This window comes from Moschus berezovskii, chromosome 8, assembly GCF_049115385.1.
Source record: "Moschus berezovskii isolate FMDL1 chromosome 8, NW_MosBer_1.0, whole genome shotgun sequence".
Taxonomy (NCBI): domain Eukaryota; kingdom Metazoa; phylum Chordata; class Mammalia; order Artiodactyla; family Moschidae; genus Moschus; species Moschus berezovskii.
In genome coordinates, this window is record NC_142467.1 from 71,803,584 (window position 1) to 71,825,683 (window position 22,100).

The 22,100-nt window shown below is 47.0% G+C and overlaps 2 protein-coding genes across 3 annotated transcripts in view; both read left to right on the forward strand.

Annotated features, from left to right (window-relative positions):
* The first annotated feature begins 8,290 nt into the window (after window positions 1-8,290).
* On the forward strand, window positions 8,291-9,473 carry LOC129558257 (uncharacterized). Its single transcript, XM_055429226.2, has 2 exons — window positions 8,291-9,100; window positions 9,260-9,473. Exons 1-2 carry the CDS (start codon window positions 8,396-8,398, stop codon window positions 9,335-9,337), a joined length of 783 nt encoding a protein of 260 aa, XP_055285201.2. The 5' UTR covers window positions 8,291-8,395; the 3' UTR covers window positions 9,338-9,473.
* Window positions 9,474-10,884: 1,411 nt separating this feature from the next.
* Window positions 10,885-22,100, forward strand: part of ZNF496 (zinc finger protein 496) — a 30,294-nt gene continuing 19,078 nt past the window's right edge. For both annotated transcript variants that reach the window (XM_055429210.2, XM_055429211.2), the window contains exons 1-4: window positions 10,885-11,000; window positions 11,349-11,775; window positions 12,196-12,379; window positions 18,702-18,778. In XM_055429210.2, coding sequence (XP_055285185.1) covers window positions 11,386-11,775; window positions 12,196-12,379; window positions 18,702-18,778 — 651 coding nt within the window. In that variant the 5' untranslated portion in view covers window positions 10,885-11,000; window positions 11,349-11,385. The remainder of the gene's footprint in view (window positions 11,001-11,348; window positions 11,776-12,195; window positions 12,380-18,701; window positions 18,779-22,100) is intronic.

Consider the following 22,100-nt stretch of genomic DNA (forward strand, 5'->3'; position numbering starts at 1 on the left):
TATGAACTGTAGCCCGCCAGGCTCCTCTGTCCATGGGATTCTCCAGGCAAGAGCACTGGAGTGGGTTACCATGCCCTCCTCCAGGGGATCTTCCCCACCCAGAGATCAAACCCACATCTCCTGCAAATCCTGCACTGCAGGTGGATTCTTTATCACTGAGCCACCGGAGACGCCCCTGTCACTGGAGTACTTATGCAAAAAATTTTGTTTGATTCATGTGACCCAGGTATTGTATCATCATATATGGGTGGAGAAACTTATCCACTGCCTCCCAGCATCTAAGCAACCTGCAGAGCAAGGGAACAGAAATAAGATTTCCCTGTTTCTGAGACTGACTGAGAAAAAATACCTAAGATATAGGTACTCCATGGTTATATGACTTAGACCACACTTGAATAGGAAGACTAGATAGAGATGAAGGGACCAGCATAGGCTCCGTACTCTGAGAAGGGATCAGGACACACCTCAGAGTGCGGGATCCAGCATGTAGTGAACACTTCTGTCCTACAGGACAGACTCCAACCTCTTCATGTGGCCCTTAGGGCTCCAGCTTCCTGAGATTCCAGTGTGCATTAAGTGATAAAATACAGATGGTAAGCCTAGGATATGCTGAACATATTGTGCATGACATCTGCCTTCCCCACCCCGATCCCCACACATCTGGGATCCTTGACCAGTTTTCTCTCTTTGAGCTTCAGCTTCCTGAAATTCCAGGATGCTGGGATTCGCCTCACTTAAGGAACAGACAGAATGAAAGGGAACATTCAAAGAACTGCAATGGCCAGGGTTGATTCCCTCCAGAAAGAGTCAAAGACTATCCATGAGCAAAACTGAAAATCAGAGTGGATAGAGAAAACAAGCAGGAGGACTTCCCTCATGATACAGTGGTTCAGAATCCACTTGCCAGTGCAGAAGACACAAGTTAGATCCCTGCTCTAGGAAGATTCCAGCTGCCTCAAGACAACCAAGCCCAAGGATGAGCTCTAGAGCCTGCGAACCACAAGCTACGGAAGCTTACTTGCCCAGAACCTGTGCTCTGCAAGGCACAAAGCCATTACAATGAGAAGCCTGAGCACAGCAACTAAAGAGTAGCTCTCGCTCGCTGCAACTAGAGAAAGCCTGTGCACAGCAATGAAGACCAAGCACAGCCAAAATAAATAAAATTAAAAAAAAAAAAAACAGGCAAGAAAGACACACACAGTAAAGCATCTATGTGTTCACAGGAAACATGATTTTCCTAAGGTTTTGCTGCAACTGTGAAATGCCACAATGCACCCATCTTGGAGTGACTCTTATTTTCTTACCACCCACATCCCAGATCTGCTTGCTACACTCATGTGTGACTATTCCATTAAGTCACCGTCACCTCCTGACAATTCATGATCCTTAGTTAATCCCACCTGTCCTGAGTCCGCCTCTAAAGAGCATCCAAAGTGCAAGTGACCCCTACTTCCCTAACACCATCCTCCTTCTCCTCCATCCTTGGCACCTTTTTCCAGTGAACAACTGGGTTATTTTAGGTGTTTTCATTGGAGCCCCTGAATAGTTGGTTATGTTCATCTTTGTGTAGTTCTCAAAGTCTTTTTGACTTCGGCAAAAGGAACAAAACAAAATATAAAAATAGATGAGCAGCCTTCATGTGACAGCTGGGAGGCCTGTATTGCAAGAAAATTAATCAGGCCAAATTTCTTCATTCAGTGGGTTCTCAGAGCCCTTTTATATAAGCCATAACCTCTGCTTGATATTGGGGTACCAGGTCAGAACCTTATTGTCCTCGCTTCTTAGAAGTCTATGAATAAGTCATAGTAATATTCAGCACTGTTATTCTTAGGACTGCTATAGTTTCTTGAGTATCCACTCTGCCCAGAACTATGCTGACTCCTTTACAACAGAGCTTCTCAAAGAGATGGACTTCCCTGGTAGAAGTGGAAGTGGAGCTTCCACTGAAAGGGGCATGGGTTTGATCTCTGGTCAGGGAACTAAGATCCCACATGCCATTCAACTCAGGCAAAAAACAAAACAAACTGCAAGTAACTAGAAAGTCTAGTCCTAGTATTTGGTTAACAATTCAGACTGTGTTTGGGACCCGAGGACTCTATTTCTAATGGGCTCTCAGGTAAGCCAGATGTGGCTGGTCCAGGAATCAGACAACAAGGTGGCACATTTTATACACCTGTATTTGTCATTCATCCACAAGTATATCCTGTGGAATGATTACCTTCTCCCCAGGGGAAGATGTAATTGCTGCCCTTCTCTTTGTAGATACGGCATTTTTAGGAAAGCTATACGTGGTACTTTATGGTGCACAGTTCACTTTCCATGTTTGGCATAATCTATGGTTTCTGCTTCATTGACTATGCCAAAGCCTTTGACTGTGTGGATCACAATAAACTGTGGAAAATTCTGAAAGAGATGGGAATACCAGACCACCTGACTTGCCTCTTGAGAAACCTGTATGCAGGTCAGGAAGCAACAGTCAGAACTGGACATGGAACAACAGACTGGTTCCAAATAGGAAAAGGAGTACGTCAAGGCTGTATATTGTCACCTTGCTTATTTAACTTATATGCAGAGTACATCATGAGGAACGCTGGGCTGGAAGAAGCACAAGCTGGAATCAAGATTGCCAGGAGAAATATCAATAACCTCAGATATGCAGATGACACCACCTTTATGGCAGAAAGTGAAGAGGAACTCAAAAGCCTCTTGATGAAGGTGAAAGAGGAGAGTGAAAAGGTTGGCTTGAAGCTCAACATTCAGAAAACAAAGATCATGGCATCTGGTCCCATCACTTCATGGGAAATAGATGGGAAAACAGTGGAAACAGTGTCAGACTTTATTTTTTTGGGCTCCAAAATCACTGCAGATGCTGATTGCAGCCATGAAATTAAAAGACGCTTACTCCTTGGAAGGAAAGTTATGATCAACCTTGATAGTATATTAAAAAGCAGAGACATCACTTTGCCAACAAAGGTCCGTCTAGTCAAGGCTATGGTTTTTCCAGTGGTCATGTATGGATGTGAGAGTTGGACTGTGAAGAAAGTTGATCGCCGAAGAATTGATGCTTTTGAACCGTGGTGTTGGAGAAGACTCTTGAGAGTCCCTTATACTGCAAGAAGATCCAACCAGTCCATTCTAAAGGAGATCAATCCTGGGTGTTCATTGGAAGGACTGATGCTCAAGCTGAAACTCCAATACTTTGGCCACCTCATGAGACGAGTTGACATACTGGAAAAGACTCTGATGCTAGGAAAGGTTGGGGGCGGGAGGAGACGGGGACGACAGAGAATGAGATGGCTGGATGGCATCACCGACTCTGTGGACACGAGTTTGAGTGAACTCCGGGAGCTGGTGATGGACAGGGAGGCATGGCGTGCTGTGATTCATGGGGTCGCAGAGAGTCGGACACGACTGAGCGACTGAACTGAGCTGAACTGATGGTTTCCTTTGCTACCGTCCATTCACCTTTCCACTCTGCAAGGTGTGTGTCATGCTTTCCTCCTGCTCTCACATCTCTACTATCTCTTGTTCCTTTCTGTCAGTCAGGGTTCTCCAGAGAAACAAAACCAATAGGGTGTGTGAGTGTGTGTAGGAAGACAGGAGGGGACAGATTGATTTATTTCAAAAGACTGGTTCACGTGATTGTGGAGGCTTACAAGCCCAAAATGTGCAGGGCAGGCCAGCAGATCAGAGACCAAGAGACCAAGGGAAGAGATGATGTTGCAGCTCAAGACAGAAGGCAGTTTGCAGGCAGAATTCCTTAAGTGTGGGATGGGGGAAGGACAGTGTGTGTGTGTGTGTAAGTAAACCTCAGTGGGATGCGGGGAGGACAGTGTGTGTGTGTGTTTGTGTGTAAGTAAACCTCAGTGGGATGGGGGGAGGACATTGTGTGTGTGTGTGTGTGTATGTGTGTGTGTGTAAGTAAACCTCAGTGGGATGGGGGGAGGACAGTGTGTGTGTGTGTGTGTGTGTGTGTGTGTGTGTAAGTAAACCTCAGTGGGATGGGGGAGGACAGTGTGTGTGTGTGTTTGTGTGTAAGTAAACCTCAGTGGGATGGGGGGAGGACATTGTGTGTGTGTGTGTGTGTATGTGTGTGTGTGTAAGTAAACCTCAGTGGGATGGGGGGAGGACAGTGTGTGTGTGTGTGTGTGTGTGTGTGTGTGTAAGTAAACCTCAGTCTTTACTCTTTTTTGTTTTAATCTTTTGGCAGTGCCGCACGGCATGTGTGATCTTGATTCCCCAATCAGGGATCAAACTCATGCCCCCTACATTGTTAAAACTCTGCACTGTCTGAACCAGGGAATTCCCTTGGTCTTTACTCTTAAGAGACTGACTGACTGAAGCCCATTCATTTATGGAGGATAATCTGTTTTATGCAAAGTCTACCAGTTTAAATGTTAATCTCAACCAAAAAGTATCTTCACAGCAAATTTGAGAATTCTGTGTGATCAAATAACTGGGCACCAAGACTCTGCCAAATTGATGCATAAAATAAACCATCACATCCTGCTGCTTCTTTTGCTGAAGTGTCTGTGTATTCAGAAGTCCACCAGGACTTCCACTCACTTGCTCCCTGTTAGGCTCAGGGTCCAGAGACCACCTTGCCTCCTCTTCTCCCTTCTCTGCTCCTCCTGGCTCCTGCCCAGCCCCCTCTTCCTTTAAGCCACACACTGTAATTCTCCCATCTTTAAGATGGGACGCATTCTCCTTCAGCTACTGCCACTTTTTTCTACCCAATTGTCTCCACTGCTTCACCTCCTTTCTCTTTCCAAACCAGCCCATCCCAGCAGCTCTACCACCTCTGTTCTGCTCAGGGGGGCTCTATACCAAATACCGTGGGTCAATGCTCTTATCAGTGGTTTTTCCTCATTTATCTTGCAGCAGCACTTACCTTCATTGACTATCCCTCTTTCTTGAAAACACCGTTACCTGCATGTGATTCCAAGGCTCAGCACTGCCCAGACTTCTCTCCACCTCATAGTGGCTGCTCCTTCTTCTTCCTCTGCCCCTTTCCTCTTTTTCCCCTCTGGATCTCTTTCCTCTCTTTCTAGTCTCTAAATCTAGTGTGGCCCATTCAACTCCTCCAAGACAGCTCCTCTACCCATGCTAGTCTATCCTAGGATCTCAACTCCTATTGCATGCTGTGACAACAGATTTCCACCTCTAGCCTCGGCTTTCTCCCAGAACCATCATAGCTATTTGTCTTGAGCATTTCAGACCTATCAAGTCCAAAACTCATCTTCGGCTCCCAACCCCTTCCCAGAAACTGTTTTGCTGTTTCCCAGGCAGACTCTCCAATCACCCAACTGGGGCCAAAACTACACACATTTCTCACTCCTTTAACACCCAGCAGCACACCATGGAGGAAACCGCTACTGCTCACCAGCCTCACCTCCACCAGCTGACTCCAAATTAGCCATGTCCTGCTTGCATTTCTGTGGCTGCTTCAAAAATAGCCTCTGCCTCCCTCCATCCAGATCCAATCTGCTCAGCACAGTGATAATGATAAAATTTAAGTCCCATCAAGCCATGCCCTCACTTGAAAACTTCTAAGTGTAAAATCCATGGTCACTCCATTCCAGTCTCCCCTTTCTCTAGCTAGGGGACAAACCTCCTTCTTTATGGCCTTTGCATATGCTGTTCCTCTGCTGGAATGATCTTCTTGCACACTTCTGTTCAATTTGCCCTCCACCTGCTCTCTGCTCAAATGTTACCTTATAAAGGTCCTACCCAACCACCCTAGCAGGCTCCTTACCCTGATTTATTTTTTCATGCTATCTATCATCCGATTCCTCTTCTAGCTCCTAAAAGCCAGGATTGTCTATCCACTATGATCTCCCCAAGGCTGACAAAACTGGTGGCACACAGCAAGCACTTTATGAAAATACATACAATCAGCAACATAATAGAAACCAAGTGAAACATTACTTGTGAGAAAGCTCAATGGTCCTTGAGTAGCATTTACATTCAGGACTTTCTGTTGCTTTACTCGTGGTATCTGTCATAATCCCATTTGATATCAAAGAAAGTACCTTCCCACGGTCTCCAGTTGCCTCCCCACCTCCACCCCAAGCTGACACACCATGGCCATCACTCACTAACTGCCTCCCTGTGCTTCTACACATTTAGGGCCTTTGCTGTCATGGTGGCCTCCACTTGGGACCCTGTTTTCACCCATGCTTGGGCTTGATCAACTCCCTCATCTCAGATGTCACCATCACAATGGAACCTGCCCTGACCTCTTTCTTAATACTGTGACCATCCCCAGCATCCATTACCTGATATTGCTCAACGTTCTTCTTCCTCTGCAGTGCGAATCAAACATAGCAGATCATGTTATTTTGTCCTGCCCTTCTCACTGATCCCCTCAGCCAATTGTGTTCACAGACACCCTGAGAACCTAGAATAGAACCTAGCACCATGAAGGCCTAGTGAGTACTCAGTACACATTTGTCAAATAACTGAACGGCCCCGCACATTCAGTAAGGTAGACAGCATTATCCATTTTTGGGTGAGGAAACTGAGGCACAGAAAGGTTAAGTATAGCCAAGATCATCTGGTTAGGAATTGACGAGGCAGGTTTTAACCTAGGTGCTTTGACTCATAACCACTGTACTGAGCAAAATGCAGTAAATAAACACAAAGCTTAGAAGAGATAGTTCACAGAGAGGTGTCAGTTCAGGGGAAGGAACTAGACAGGACAGTGAGGACTGATCTGATGCTGTGAGGGATTTCTGGGCTCTGAATTTACCTGCTTTAGAACTGCAGTGGACAGAACTATGAGCTCAGATTACCAACACTCAACAGGTAGTTCCCTCACCCAACTGATCACAGCACAGGGCTGGGAACTCAGGCATATAGGATCTGGACTTTTAGAGCAGGCTTCACTGTTTGCCAAAGCACTTTAGTCTGACCTGCCTTGGCTAATTTTTGGTTCCTCCCCAGCCTCTCCTCCAAGCCATGGTGCCTGGTTGGTGCTCCTGAGAAGGGGGTACATGAGTTCTGTTGAATCCAGTTAAATCTGAAGGGGGTAGTTCCCACTGGTATCTGCAGGTTCCAGGGAGATGGGAGACCCTGCCTGCACCTGGCTGTCATTTGGGGGACCAATCACTGTTCACAAAAATGAATTTTACTCCTTTGCTTTATCTCCTGCAAAAGTCACAGAATCCAAGCATACCCCAAACGGTGGCTCCCCTGTTAACTCCCTTACTCAGGAATGATTATTTGTTATTTAGAGGAAGAAACAAAAGGCTCCCAAGTCCTTGAAATGAGGAAAGCAATGCCAAGAAATCCAGTTCCAGACCCCCCTCGGTGGTCCAGTGGTTTCGATTCTGTGCTTCCAATTCAGAGGGTGCAGGTTCCACCCCTGGTTGGGGAACTAAGACCCCACATGCCATGCGGCACCACCAAAATATAAATAAATACAGTTTCATGGTCCATCCACCTCTTTCACATCTGCTCAACCAGGCCACTTCCTTTCTTTAGGGGAACTGGTATTGTTCTGCTTGATCTGACCAGACATCAGTTATCTGCAGTAGTATATCCTCTCTAGTCTGTCTGCATGCTCAGTCATGGCAAGGATACTGGAGTGGGTTGCCATTTCCTCCTTCAGGGGATCTTCCAGACCCAGGGATCCAATCCACATATGCTGTAGCTCCTGCATTGGCAGGCGGATTCTTTACCAATTCTTTACCACTGAGACACCTGGGAAGCCCATCCTCTTTAGCAGATAGAGACATCTCTTTTGTCTTCTTCTATGGGAAAGTTCGACTTCAATGCCCAGCAGATGAAAAAAGAGAAGTGTTGGTGTTAATCAGCCCTGCTCAGGACCCCCAGACATGCTTTTCTCCCAAGCTCCAGAACCTGAAAGATAAAGGATGGTCCCAGGAAGACCTGTCTTCGAGCTACATGTTCAGCATAGTGTAGTGGCAAGGAGCCCTGTCTAGACGTCCAGAGGCCCTAATTCTTCCTGGCCCTCGCTGCGACTCGACTTCAAGTCAAAGTCCATTAGCCCGTTCCCCTGACTCAGTGTGAACAGCTAGCTACAGGTCAGTTCAGTTCAGTCGCTCAGTCGTGTCCGCCTCTTTGCGACCCCATGAATCGCAGCACGCCTAGCTACACCCTACACTCAATGAAGCAATAAGCACCCCGACCACCCACTGGGGGCCAACACGGACCGAAGTCCCTCTGGGCCCTCCTTAGGGTTGTCCTGATGCCCAGAAGGGATGTGTAACGAGTAGCTGTGAAACTCCGCAAACCCTCCGAAAACAGGGCTGACACCTTGGGCATCCGATAGAGGAGAGAGCGGGGAGGTGAGTTTTCCTTTCCTGAGCCTTCCTCGGCTCTCCAGCGGCCGCGGCCAGGGCGTCAAGGAGGGGTTTTGGCTGGAAGGAGGATGGGCCTTCGGGCGTGGGGTAGCGGGTGGGGGTGCCACACGGGAATTCTGAAATGTAACGGCCCGCGGTGCGCCGCAGCCTTCTTCCTCCGCTCCCCCTCCCAAGTCCAGCATTCAGCCTCGGCTCCCGGATCGGCCCTTCTGGGAGTAAACAAGCCCCTTGTACGAGTCCGAAGCGGGAGAACAGAGAAGAGAGGAGCCCCGAGACCAACCTTCCCACACCGGCGGCCGCCCTCAGCAGGGCGCACCCGCCTGAGCCCTCCCGCTGGCCCGGTTCTCTGCCCCGCCGCCACCCGCCTCCAGGCGCGGTCCCCGTCGCGCCTTCGAGGCCCCTGCCTCCCGCCCCGCCTGGACGCGCGCCCCCAGCGCAAGCCCGCGGGGAGGCCCGGCAGAGGCGGCTCGGCGGACCCACAAAGCCCCCGGCCAGGCGCCGAGGCCTGGGCGCGCGCGAAGCGGGGCGTGGCAGGGCGGGGCGCGCCGGCCGGGCCGGGCCGGGGGTGTCGAATGTCACCCCCAGCGCACACCTCGGCCGGGGGGCGGAGGAGAGAACCACTGAGATGCGGAGACCTCCCCGGTCCTAGAGCGGAGCAGGAAGTGTCCCAGGGGAGGGAGCCGGAGGGCTTCGGCCTTTCCTTTCCTCAGCGTCCGGCGGGCTCCGGAGGCGGTCAGGCCTGTACGGCCCGCCAACTGGGACTCGACGAGGAGGTGAGTGCGACCCGGGCGGCCCCGGCTTCTGCGGCCCGCGCACGCGACTGCGCGCTCCTCGGTCCCCTGGCTCCCAGCCCCGCGCGCTCCGGCCTCCCTTCCCAGAGCTGAGCGCTGAATCTCTGGGCAGGGGGATGAGACGACACAAATGTTTTTCAGGCGCCTGCATTTGATCCCATTTCTTCCTTAAGCGGAGCTGTGGTTTTCTGGATGAGCAGGAGACGGGGTCTTGGCTAGCCAGGGACAGAGTGGCCCTCGCAGAGAACCCGCCTCAGGAAGGACACCCGGGAGACCGGGCTGGAAGGATGAGGAGCTGCCGCCGTAGACTTCCGCCGCAGGAGAGCTTTGAGGTAGACGCTGAGGAGTTCCATGCTGTGAGGTGAGGAGCCGGCAGCTGGTTAGGGTGGGGTTGGGTGTGGGTGTATAGGGAGGGAAAAGGGAGAGAAATCTGGATCAAAGGAAAGCTTGCCCCTTTCCCTGGCATACGGTATGCTCATCCCCTTCCCTTTCAGCTCATCCACCTCCGTTCCTCCTGGTAGAGCTGCTTTTAAGTAAGCCCCGCCCCCTGTTGGATCCTCTTGAATTAATCAACGTTAATTCATTCATCACTCATCATTTCCGAGCTTCCTACGTGCCGGTGCCAGGGTGACAGGAACACACTCTCTGGTTAGGAATGATGGGCTAAACCCAGAGCCAGATGCCCTAGAGTACTGAGGGTGGGTGCAGACCTGAGGAACCTAGAGTCCCTGGAGGTGTGTGATGGCCGAGTTCAGGGAAGGTGGAGTTGAGTAGGGCTGAGATTGGGTGTCAGATACAGGAGCAGACACAGGAGGAAATCTGGTGGTGGGGCAAACTGTAATGTGTGCTGGCATGCTGGGGAGCCTCCTAAACCGGGTGTTGAGAGCAAGGGACCACATCCAAGGATCTCAGAGGCCTGATGGTGGGGGAGGGGACTGTGTGGAACCATATTTGCCATTCGTTTTCCCTGGGTCTCCTACTCTGGTTTAGTGGCTGCTACTCTGATGTTGTCCTGCATATGTTCACTGAGGAGATGCAGGGGCCCCCAAGCCCCTTCTCTGCATATGTGGAGGCTGTGCCATGAGTGCCTCACCTCTGTCCTGTCTGGGGAAGTTCTGTGAGGTGTGTGTGGTTTTCTTCATTGTGGTTTGAAGATGACAAGAGAAGAGAAGGCAAGATGGGTGGAGGCCAGGTCGAAGGTCGAAGACATCTTTAAATATATACTGAAGTTTACTATTCAGACTTTAGCGAATTGGGTGGAGGCGCCTTTTAAAACACAGGTGCTTTTAAATACTTACTGTTATTTTTCTCTAGTAAACTCAGGATGTGCCTCTTTTGACTCCCCCCATCTCTTGTTTGGGGGCTTCCCTGGTGGCTCAGCAGTAAAGAATCTGCCTGTAATGCAGGAGATGCAGGTTAGACCCCTGGGTCTGGAAGATCCTCTGGAGGAGGGCGTGGCAACCCACTCCAATATTTTTGCCTGGAGAATCCCCATGGACAGAGGAGCCTGGCGGGCTACAGTCCATCGCATCGCAAAGAGTTGGACACAACTGAGCGACTGAGCATGCACACACGCATCTTTTGTCTGGGTGTCTCCTGGGCTGTCTGCTTTCTTCCCTGCTTCCTGGTGCATACTCCACTGAGCAAGGCTGACTTGCTCTGTGTTGGTCTAACTCTGATGGCCCTCACTACCAGCAGGGTGAATTTCCTGTCCTGGATCAGCTTTGAAGGTTTTTCCTGTGCATGTCTGTCTTTGTCTTTTCAGCTCATTTTATAAAGGTCTCAAGGGCAAGGACCGTGACTTTGGCTCTGAAGCCTCAAGATAGCAGCCTTCTCAGCTTGTCCATTTCAGGTCCCTTCCAGGAGGACCTGGCCATCAAAGGTACCACAGAGTGTTAATTACCATCTCTCTCCTGCATGTGGCCCCATTGGTCTCCTGGGATGCTTGGAACACCAGTGCCACGTTGAAATGTCACTGCTTTTCTCCTGGACTGCCTGCCTTGTTCATCCAGTCCTCAGTTAGGGAAATCATATAATGATGCTTTTGGGAATGGGGTTGTTCCTTCTCTGCCTTTGTGTAAGGATCATCCACACTGACACTTGTCACATATCCTGGTGTTTCTCCCAAAGGCTGATCTCTGTGGGCTTTTTCACTTTTCCCATCACCACCCCCAGAAAACTACTACAGGAGACCAGAACATTGAAGCCAGTGATTTCTGTTTGGAAATAGGGTCGTCTTCTGCTGCTGACCCCCATCAAATCCCATCATGCCCACAGCCCTGTGCCCCCGAGTCTTGGCTCCAAAGGAAAGTGAGGAGCCCAGGAAAATGAGGAGCCCACCGGGAGAGAACCCTTCCTCCCAGGGTGAGCTTCCCAGTCCCGAGTCCTCCCGCCGCCTCTTCCGACGTTTCTGCTACCAGGAGGCTGCAGGCCCCCGGGAGGCCCTACACCGCCTCTGGGACCTGTGCCGGGGCTGGCTGCGACCTGAAAGGCACACCAAGGAGCAAATCCTGGAGCTGCTGGTGCTGGAGCAGTTCTTGGCCATCCTGCCCCGGGAAGTCCAGGGCTGGGTGCGGGCCCAGGAACCTGAGAGTGGTGACCAGGCTGTGTCCACTGTGGAGGCCTTGGAACGAGAGCCGGGGAGACCCTGGCAATGGGTGAGCAGAAGGGGCTGGGCTAGGCTGGCTGGGAGGATGGGAAGGGAGAGGGAGAGAGTGGGGCTGGGCAGCAGATGTTTAGAGGGTGGCCACCTTGCACTTTCATGCTTTGGTGGGATCACGTATTCCCTGGCCAGGGATGAGGAATTCCATCTAGAGCCATGTGCTTTCGTTACGTCCACGTTGAAGTTTGATAACCCAAAAGGCAGAATCCATTACCTAAAGGCTTTAATTTGTGACACGGTTATGTCATCCCTCTTTATATCCCTGAACAAGAGGGATCTGTGCTTCTAGTGGTTGAGTTAATGGTCAGTAGGCCCAGGGAGGGGGGAGTTTGCCCAGTCGCTGGCACAATTGCTGGTCCTCATCTGGCCAGGGACCTCTCCACCGAGCTCTAAAGAGCCCTCTCTGGGATTGCAGCTCAAGCACTGTGAAGACCCTGTGGTGATTGACGATGGGGACAGCCCTCCAGACCAAGAGCAAGAGCAGCTGCCAGCAGAGCCCCACAGTGACCTTGCAAAGAGCCAGGATGCCCAGCCCATAGCTCTGGCTCAGAGCCCTGGGCTTCCAAGCAGGCTCTCGGGCCAGCTCAGCGGGGACCCAGGTAGGGTACCCATGGGAGTGGGGGAGGGGTGTTTGTATCTGGCCCTGTGCACTTCAAAGTAGCTCTTGACATTTTTGGTTCTCTCCTGCCCCCTGAGTGGCTCTGAACCTTTTTCAGGGTCTGGTCCTTCCCTAGAACAATTCAATGAGAATCTCATGAGAGTGTCCTCTTCGTGGTGCCAGGTCTGCCCAGAGGGACCTCTACTGTGAGTAGGTGTTTTTTGGGGCTGCATCATCTCTCTGCTTTGAGGGTGCATCTCTGAGTTTGTTTTGTTGGTTTGGAGACAGCTGGGCACCATCACTGTCCAAATAGGGCCTGCGTGGGGAGCCGAGTATAGCCATGTCCTCTTATCTCTCTGAACATCTCTTTTCTCAGCTTTTTTCTGCTCTCAAGATTTTATAATGTTGAAAGAAAATATAAAAATGCCCCCTAGGGAACAGGGTGATATCTTCAGGACTTAGGGCATGAATGGTGGCTAGCCATGTCTGTACAAAGTGCACTAATGGCCACAAGCAGTTGGCTTTGGCAGCAGATACACTTGGCTTTTAATCCTCCAGCTATGACGCTGGTCATGCTTCTAAACTCTGTAAACCTCAGTGTCCTAGTCTGTCCAGTGGAGATAATCTCAATAAAGTGGATCACATGAACTTGTGGTTTTCCGGTACATAAAAAAGAAATTTTTATTTACACTGTAGTTTGTTACGTGCATAATAGCATTTATGTCTCAAAAACTTGCACTTATTTTAATTGAAAATATTTATTGTTAACCATTGTGTGAACCTTCAGCAAGTTGAAATCTTTTTGCTGATGAAAGATCTTGCCTCCATGTTGGTGGCTGCTGACTCATCAAAATGGCAGTTGCTAAAGGTTGGCAGTGTCTTAAAATGAGACAGTAATTAACTTTTGCCTCATCGATTGAATCATTCCTTTCAGGAACAGTTTTTCTGTAGTATATAATGCTGTTTCATAGCATTTTACCCACAGAACTTCTTTCTTTTTAAAATAAAATCAGTCCTCTCAAACTGTCATTGCTGTATCAATTGAGCTCATGTAATATTCTAAAGCTTTTGTTGCCATTTCACCAGTCTTCACAGCATCTTCACCAGGAGTAGATGTCATCTCAAGAAACTGCTTTCTCTACTCCTGTAAGAAGCAACTCTTCAAGTTTTAGCATAAGATTTTCACAATTCAGTCACTCTTCAAGCTTCACTTCTAATTGTTTCTTTGCTGTTTCCACCACACCTGCCGTCTCTTCCTCCACTCAAGCCTTGAACCACTCGAAGTCATCCATGAGGATTGGTGTCAACTTCTTTCAAACTCCTGTTGTGTTGATGTTGATATTTTGGTATCTTCCCATGAGTGTTTTGTTTTTTTTCTCTGGCCATGCCGACTTGTGGGATCTTTGTTCCCCGACCAGCTGTTGAACCTGAGCCCTGGCAGTGAAAGCACTGAGTCCTAACCACTGGTGGTGGTAGTTTAGTTGCTAAGTTGTGTCCAACTCTTCCGACCCATGGACTGTAGCCTGCCAGACTCCTCTGTCCATGGGATTCTCCAAGCAAGAATACTGGAGTGGGTTGCCATTTCCTTCTCCAGGGGATCTTCCCGATCCAGGGATCGAACCCAAGTCTGCTGCATTGCAGACAGATTCTCTACGAACTGAGCTATGTGGGAAGCCCCTAACTACTGGACCACCAGGAATGTTCTTGTGAATGTTCTTAATGGCATCTAGAACAGTGAATCCCTTCCAGGAGATTTTCAGTTTACTTTGTCCAGATCCATTAGAAGAATCACTATGTATGGCAGCTATAGCTTTGTCAAATGTATTTCTTACCTTAAATAATAAGACTTGAAAGTTGAAACTATTCTTTTATCTATGAGCTTCAGAATGGATGTTGTATTAGTAGGCATGAAAACAACATTAATCTTGTACATCTCTGTCAGAGATCTCTTGGGTGACTATTCAAAAAGCAGTACTATTTTGAAAGGAATCTTTTTTTCTGAGCAGTAAGTCTCAACAGTGGGGCTTAAAATATTCAGTAAACCATGTTGTAACCAGATGTGCTGTCATCTAGGCTTTGTTCCATTTATAGAGCACAGGCGGAGTGGCTTTAGCATAATTCTTCAGGGTCCTAGGAGTTTGGGAATGGTAAATAAGCATTGGTTTCAACTTACAGTCACCAGCTGCATTAGTGCCTAACAAGAGAGTCAGCCTGTTCTTTAAAGCTTTGAAGCCAGGCATTGCCCTTTCTGTAGCAATGAAAGCCCTATGTGGCATCTTCTTCCAATATAAGGCTGCTTTATCCACACTGAAAATCTGTTGTGCAGTGTAGGCACCATCGTTAATGATCTTAACTTGATCTTCTGGATAACTTGTTGCTTCACCTTGCACTTTTATATTATGGAGAAGAGCTTTTTTCCTTGAACCTTGTGAACCAGCATTTGCTAGTTTCAAACATTTTATTTATGGCTTTTTTACCTCTCTCAGCCTTTGCAGAATAAAAAGAACTACGGCCTTGTTCTGGATTAGGTTTTGATCACTCACTCCCGTAAGTGATCTATCCAGACCACTAAAACTTCCACTGTATCAGCAATAAGGCTATTGCACTTTCTTGTATGTTCATTGGAGTAGCACTTTTAATTTCTTGCAATAACTTTTTGTTTGCATTCACAACTTGGCTGTTTGATGCAAGAGGCCTAGCTTTTAGCCTGTCTCAGCTTTTTTTGTTTTTAATATTTATTTATTTGGTTGGTGGCATGCAGAATCTTTAATTGCTGCATGCAAACTCTTAGTTGCTACTTGTGGGATCTAGTTCCCTGACCAGGGATTGAACTCAGACCCCCTGCATCGGGAGTGCAGTCTTAGCCACTGGGCCACACAAGGGAAGTCCCTCAGTCTGTTTCAGCTTTTGATATGCCTTCCTCACTGTTTTAAATCTTTTAATGTGAGAGGTATGTGGCTCTTCCTTTCATTTGAACACTTAGAGGCCATTGTAGGATTGTTCATTGGCCTTATTTCAGTATTGTTGTGTCTCACAGAATAGAGGTCCAAGAAGAGGGAGAGAAATGAGGGAGCCAGCACAACACACACAACATTTATCTGTTAAATTTGCTGTCTTATGTGGGCACAGTTTATGGTACCCCAGAACAATTACAATAGTAACATCAAAGATCACTGATCACAGATCACTGTGACAAATATAATAAAAATGAAAAAGTTTGAAATATTATGAGAAGTCTCAAAATGTGACACAGAAACATGAAGTAAGCGAATGCTGTTGGGAAAATGGCACCAGTAGGATTGCTTTGATGCAGAGTTGCCAGAAATCTTTACTTTTTAAAACACATAATATCTGCAAAGTTCAATAAAATGAGGTATGCCTGGCTACCCATAAAATACTGAATAGGGGGCCTGCGTTGCCCGTGAATTTTTTTTTTTTTGGCTGCACTGTGGAGTTCACACTCTTAGTTGTGGCATCCTAGGGTGTTTGTTTTTTAATTTTACTTCTTTCTTTTTGTCTGTGCCAGGTCTTTGTTGCTCTGAGGGTTTTTCTCCAGTTGCGGTACGTGGGCTTTTCATGCAGAGCCCGGACCCTGAGATGTACTTCAGCAGTTGCAGCGCGTGAGCGCAGTAGTTGTAGTGCACAGACTTAGTTGCTCCGAGACTTGTGGAATCTTCCTCGACCAGGGATTGAACCTTTGTCTCCTGCATTGGCAGGTGGATTCTTTGCCACTGAGCCACCATGAAAGTCCAGGGGTTTTTTTTCTTTAAGATTTTTTTTTTTTTTTGCTGTACCGTGTAGCATGTGGGATCTAGTTCCCTAATCAGGGATTGACTCTGAGCCCCTACATGGGGAGCATGGAGTCTTAAACACTGGACCACCAGGGAAGTCCCCTGCCCCTGATTTTTAGTTGTAATCACCATGGAAAAAATTGGTGCTCTCAGGTTGAAGGGAGTGACCTATATGGTTGTGAGGGTTAGCTCAGGTGGACTTATCACTTTGTACTACAGTTATAGATGACAGAAGAAAGTATAAGGAGACCAGAAATCCATTCTTGGTGATTCACGGAAGTTGTCTTTACTATAATAAGCTTTGGAGTGTAGAAAAGTTACATATTATATTTCTTTATGTGTGAAACTATACTGATTTTTGTACAGATCAAATAAACTCCAACCTTTCCTTGGTTAAAAGTCAAGACAGATGTGCTAGTTTTTTGGGACTGCTATAATACAGTCCCACACACTGGGCAGCTGAAACAACAGAAATTTGTGTCCTAACATGGTCTTCGTTATGTATGTCTGTGTCTTAATCTCTTCTTATGAGAGCATCAGGCATATTGGATTAGGGCTCATTCCCATTACCTCATTTTAACTTAATTACTGCTTGAAAAATCCTATGTCCAAATATATTCCCGTTCTGAGGTATTGGGGGTTGGGACTTTAATATGAATTCAGCAGAGATACAATTCAGCCCACAACCGCAGGCATGAGGAACAACCATTTGCCCAAATAAACAATGCTTCCCAGATGGCACTGGTGGTAAAGAACCCGCCTGCCATTGCAGGAGACCCAAGAGATGCAGGTTCAATCCCTGGGTTGGGAAGATCCCTGGAGGAGAAAATGGCAACTCACTCCAATATTCTTGCCTGGAGAATCCCATGGACAGAGGAGCTTGGTGGCCTATAGCCCATAAGGTTGCAAAGAGTCAGACACGACTGAAGTGACCTAGCATGCATGCCCGTGCCAGCAACCTGGGTTGTACAGGTTCTACAGGTGGCTGTGAGAGGGTCTTAAGGAACTGTGTCAGCCTACTCACTTCCTGGTAGAGTTCTGAGATAAGCCAGCTACTGCGTGTCAGAAGGGTCAGTGCTGCCATTTCCCTGAGCAATAATAAATGGACAAAAAAAGCATGATGAGAGTTAGCTATTAGCAATACCTTAAACATTCAGGTGATTGATCACTGGGAAGAATTTCCAGTAAAAACCATATAGTTACTAGTCTTGAAGATTTTCCCCAAAATACAGTTTTTATTTAGAGGCTGAAAGCTTTTCAAAGTAATCCTCAAAGTATTGACATGCTCATTTATCATGCTGAAAGGTAGGGCAGGGCTGTGTTATATACCTCAGAAGGTGGTAGGTATGAGAGCAGAATTAAAATATCCCTTCTTCAAGGGACTTCCTGGGTGGTCCAGTGACTGATACTCTTATGTTCACAATGCAGGTGGCTCAAGTTTGATTCCTGGTCAGGGAACTAGATCGCACATGCTGCAACCAAGAGTTTGCATGCCACAACTAAATATCCAGCATGCCACAACAAAGATAAAAGATCCAGAGTGCCACAGCTAAGACCTGGCAGAGCCAAATAAATAAAATAATTATTTTTTAAAAAATCCCTTTCTCAAATCCATGCCCACCAACCCTGAGCTTCTGGCAGCTATGTGATGAGGCTGCCTTCCATAGGGTACTGCTCCCTAAATGTCACTGCTGGCTGAGCTGGCTCCTGTCTTAGGCTCTTGTTCCAAGCAGTTACACCTGCCCCTGTTTGCAGAAAGCTTTGCATCCCAGGTGTAAAAGGTGAGGAGCATTGGCTTCTATTTGGCACTGATTTTGCATTATGAGCTGGGGTTAATCTGAATTTTCTCTAAACTGAGAGATGATAGTGCATCTTTCCAAGTTTATTCTATGAAAGGAGCACTTTTTGAAACACAGCTCATTTGACATGACTGCACCATAGGCCAGGTGTATGGCTCATTTCTTGCAGAAGCGCAGGCAGGAGCTTGTCAGGGGAGAGAAATCACATGAGAATATAGCAGAGGCTCTTGGTAGCCCAGGATAAGGGAAAGTGAGATGATCCCAGTGCTGCACTCTACATTTTTTGTGTGATTAGTGGTTAGGGCATTGTGCCAAGTACTCTTCCAGGGGCATCTAATAGAGATAAGAAAGACAGGCTTCCTTAAGGAGCTTTGCAATTTATAAACATATAAATGTATAAATTTACATGACACTAGAGTCCCACAAAATCTTTGTTGCCAACAGCTCTTACTGAGCTTTAACTCCATGGAGTTTTAACCTTTATTTCCCTCATATTGTGGATAATAGAGCTGAGGTCCCTGGACCTGAAGGGAGTCACATAGCTGGTTGGTGGCAGAGCCAACTGGAACCCAAGCATTTCGTTTTAAAGCCCACATTGACATGTCTGAAAACAAAGCAATAGAAATCCTTATGGTTTGCAAATGCTTTTTACGTGCGTCATCTGGTAATCCTCTTTCTACAGGTGAGAAAAGAGACTCAGATTTTTATGAGATTCTTTTCTTATCTCTTTCAGTCCTGCAAGACACTTCCATTCTTCAGGAAGCGAGTTTGAGGGACACACAGCAGGTGACTACCTTCCAGCTACCCCCGGTGAGTGATTTCTGGGGCAATCACTCATGAGCCTTAGTACTTGGCACATGTGTTTCAGTATCTATCATGTACTGTGATGGTTGTTGAACATACATGACCCAAAGATGAAACTCATATTTCTTATTAAAAATTGATATATTTTTGATTAGTGTGACACACAGGGAGATACTGTGAATTTAATATCTAATGAGCCTTGATATGCATCTTATGAAAAAAAAATGTATATTTTGATATTCCATGTTGTTTTATCACTCTGTTGAAGATAGTTGCTGCCCAGTGAACTAGAAATCACCATCATGAAAATCTTTTTTTTTTTTTTAGTTTTAAAAAATTTATGGTAGTATAGGCATAACATAAAATATACTATCTTAGCCATTTTTAATATAGTGTTTTTAAGTGTTCAGTAATATTAAACATATTGATATTGTTGTGGAGCCAACCTCTAGTGTTTTTTCATCTGGTGGTGGTTTAGTCTCTAAGTCATATCCGACTCTTGCGGTCCCACGGACTATAGCCTGCCAGGCTCCTTTGTCCATGGGATTCTCCAGTCAGGAATACTGGAATGGGTTGCCATTTCCTTCTCCATCTGACCAAGTTGAAATTCCTCACAAATTAAGTAACTCCCTCCATTTCTCATACCCCCCAGCTCCTTGAAGCCACCATTCTACTTCTTCTATGATTTGACTACTCCAAATAGCTCCTATAAGTGGAATCGTACAGCATTTTTCTTTTCATGACTGGCTTATTTCATTAAGCATAATGACCTCAAGGTTCATCCTTGAAGTAACGTGTGCAGAATCTCCTTCCTTTTTAAGGCTGAATAGTATTCTCTGCTATGTATATAATGCATTTTGTCTATCTGTTCATTCATTGATGGACACTTAGGTTGCTTCGACCTTTTGGCCATTGTGAGTAATGCTGTTCTGTGATCAGGTGCACATGAAATTTATCTATTTTTAATTTTTTTACATAACTATAAATTCACATATAGTTCAATTTACATGAAGTTGAATCTCATACTCACAAGAGATCCCTTAAACTTTTATACTAAGTATAAGATTGCTTATACTTTTATGCTAAGTAATATTTGTTATTATTCAAACTAAGTGGTGTCTGACTTTTTGTGACCCCATGGACTGCTGAGCATGGCAGGCTTCCCTGCCTTCACCATTTCCTGGAGTTTGCTCAAACTCTTGTCCATTGAGTCAGTGATGCCATCCAACCATTTCATCCTCTTGTCACCACTCTTCTCCTGCCCTCAATCTTTCCCAGCATCAGGGTCTTTTCCAGTGTGTCCGCTCTTCGCATCAGGTGGCCAGAGTTTTGGAGCTCATTAAGTACAACTAAAATCCCAGGAAATTAAACATTTTTTAAATACACAGCAAAATCTTAAAGGTGGAGAGAGGAAAACGAGCAGGTAGGCTACCATATTTTGTATATCTATGGGATGCCTCACAGGAATGAAAACTAGAAAGCAGTCAGATCCAGAGATTTACCATTTTAACCACGTGCATGTGTGCTCAGTCATGTTAGACTCTTTGCAGTCCCAAGGACTGTAACCCACCAGGCTCCTCTGTCCATGGAATTTTTCAGCCAAGAATACTGGGAGTGGGTGGCCATTTCCTCTTCCAGGGGCTCTTCCTGTCGTAGGGATCAAACCGAAATCTCTTGTGTCTACTGCTGCTGCTGCTGCTAAGTCACTTCAGTCGTGTCTGACTCTGTGCAACCCCATGGATGGCAGCCCACCAGGCTCCCCCATCCCTGGGATTCTCCAGGCAAGAACACTGGAGTGGGTTGCCATTTCCTTCTCCAATGCATGAAAGTGAAAAGTGAAAGTGAAGTTGCTCAGTTGTGTCCGACTCTTAGTGACCCCATGGACTGCAGCCAACTGGGCTCCCCCATCCCTGGGATTCTCCAGGCAAGAACACTGGAGTGGGTTGCCATTTCCTTCTCCAATGCATGAAAGTGAAAAGTGAAAGTGAAGTCACTCAGTCGTGTCCGACTCTTAGCGACCCCATGGACTGCAGCCTACCGAGCTCCTCTGTCCATGGGATTTTCCAGACAAGAGTACTGGAGTGGGGTTCCATTGCCTTCTCCACTAGCAGGCAAATTCTTTACCACTGCACCACCTGGGAAACCCATTTTAACCACAGACAGTTCATTTATGGAGAAATGACAAGAGGATTTTGAGCTTCAAGGGCTAATAAATTGTGGGAAGGTAGATACGTAAACTAATGAAAGATAAAGATTGTTTAGTTAAGTTCGCTATGCTGTCTCTGGGCTGATAAGGGTCTAGAGTTCTGCCTGGTGATTAAGTCACCTTACCTCCCTGGTAGGAGGGGACACATGCTTTCACAGAGGAACATTTACGACCTGCCTTTAGGCAAATGGGGGGAGGGTACTTTTTTTTTTGCGGTCTTTCTGTTTATCCATTCCCTGCAACTCAAAAAGATATTTGGGCCAAAGTGGTGTATTTCAGGGTGGGGTATTTCTTACCCCCTTTAAGATCAATATGAATTTCTCTCCTGCAGGCCCTTGAGAGGAGAGCCTGTGACTTCCTGAGCCTTGTCTTCCATTCTGTGGAACTTATCTTGGAGGACAGATTTCCCCCACGCTGGTCTCTGGCTAGCAGTAAAGCCACTTGAGAAATGTAAGCTCTCAGGTTCCACCCTAGACCTGCAGAGGCAGAATGTGCATTTTTACCAAGATGCTTGAGTGATATGTATCCAAGTTGGAGAAGTCCAGTTCCAAACTGATTCAACCTTAGAAAGTTTTTTTTTTTTTTGCCACACTGCACAGCATCCAGGATCTTAGTTCCATGACCAGGGATTGAACCCATTCCCCCTGCAGTTAAATCAGGGAGCCTTAACCACTGGACTGGCAGGGAAGTCCCTGAGATATTGTGTTTATTTTTATTTTCAACTTTTTCTTGGCATTAATATCAAATTTGGGGAAGATTGCCAGAATAGTAGACTTGCAAATAGCCTTACTTTATTTATTTGTAATTTTATATATTTTTATTTTTGGCTGTGCTGAGTCTTCATTGCTGCCAGGTTTTCATCTAGTTGTGGTGAGCAGGGGCTGTAGTTGTGGTGCGCAGGCTTCCCATTCCAGTGGCTTCTCCTGTTGCAGAGCGTGGGCTCTAGGGCACACAGGCTTCATGCGGGCTCAGTATTTGCAGCTCCTGGGCTCTAAAGCACAGGTTCAATAGTTGTGACACATTGACTTAGTTGCTCTGACGACTGGGGATCAGACCCATGTCTGCTGCATAGGCAGGCGGACTCTACCACTGAGCCACCAGGGGAGCCCTGGTCTTTGCTTT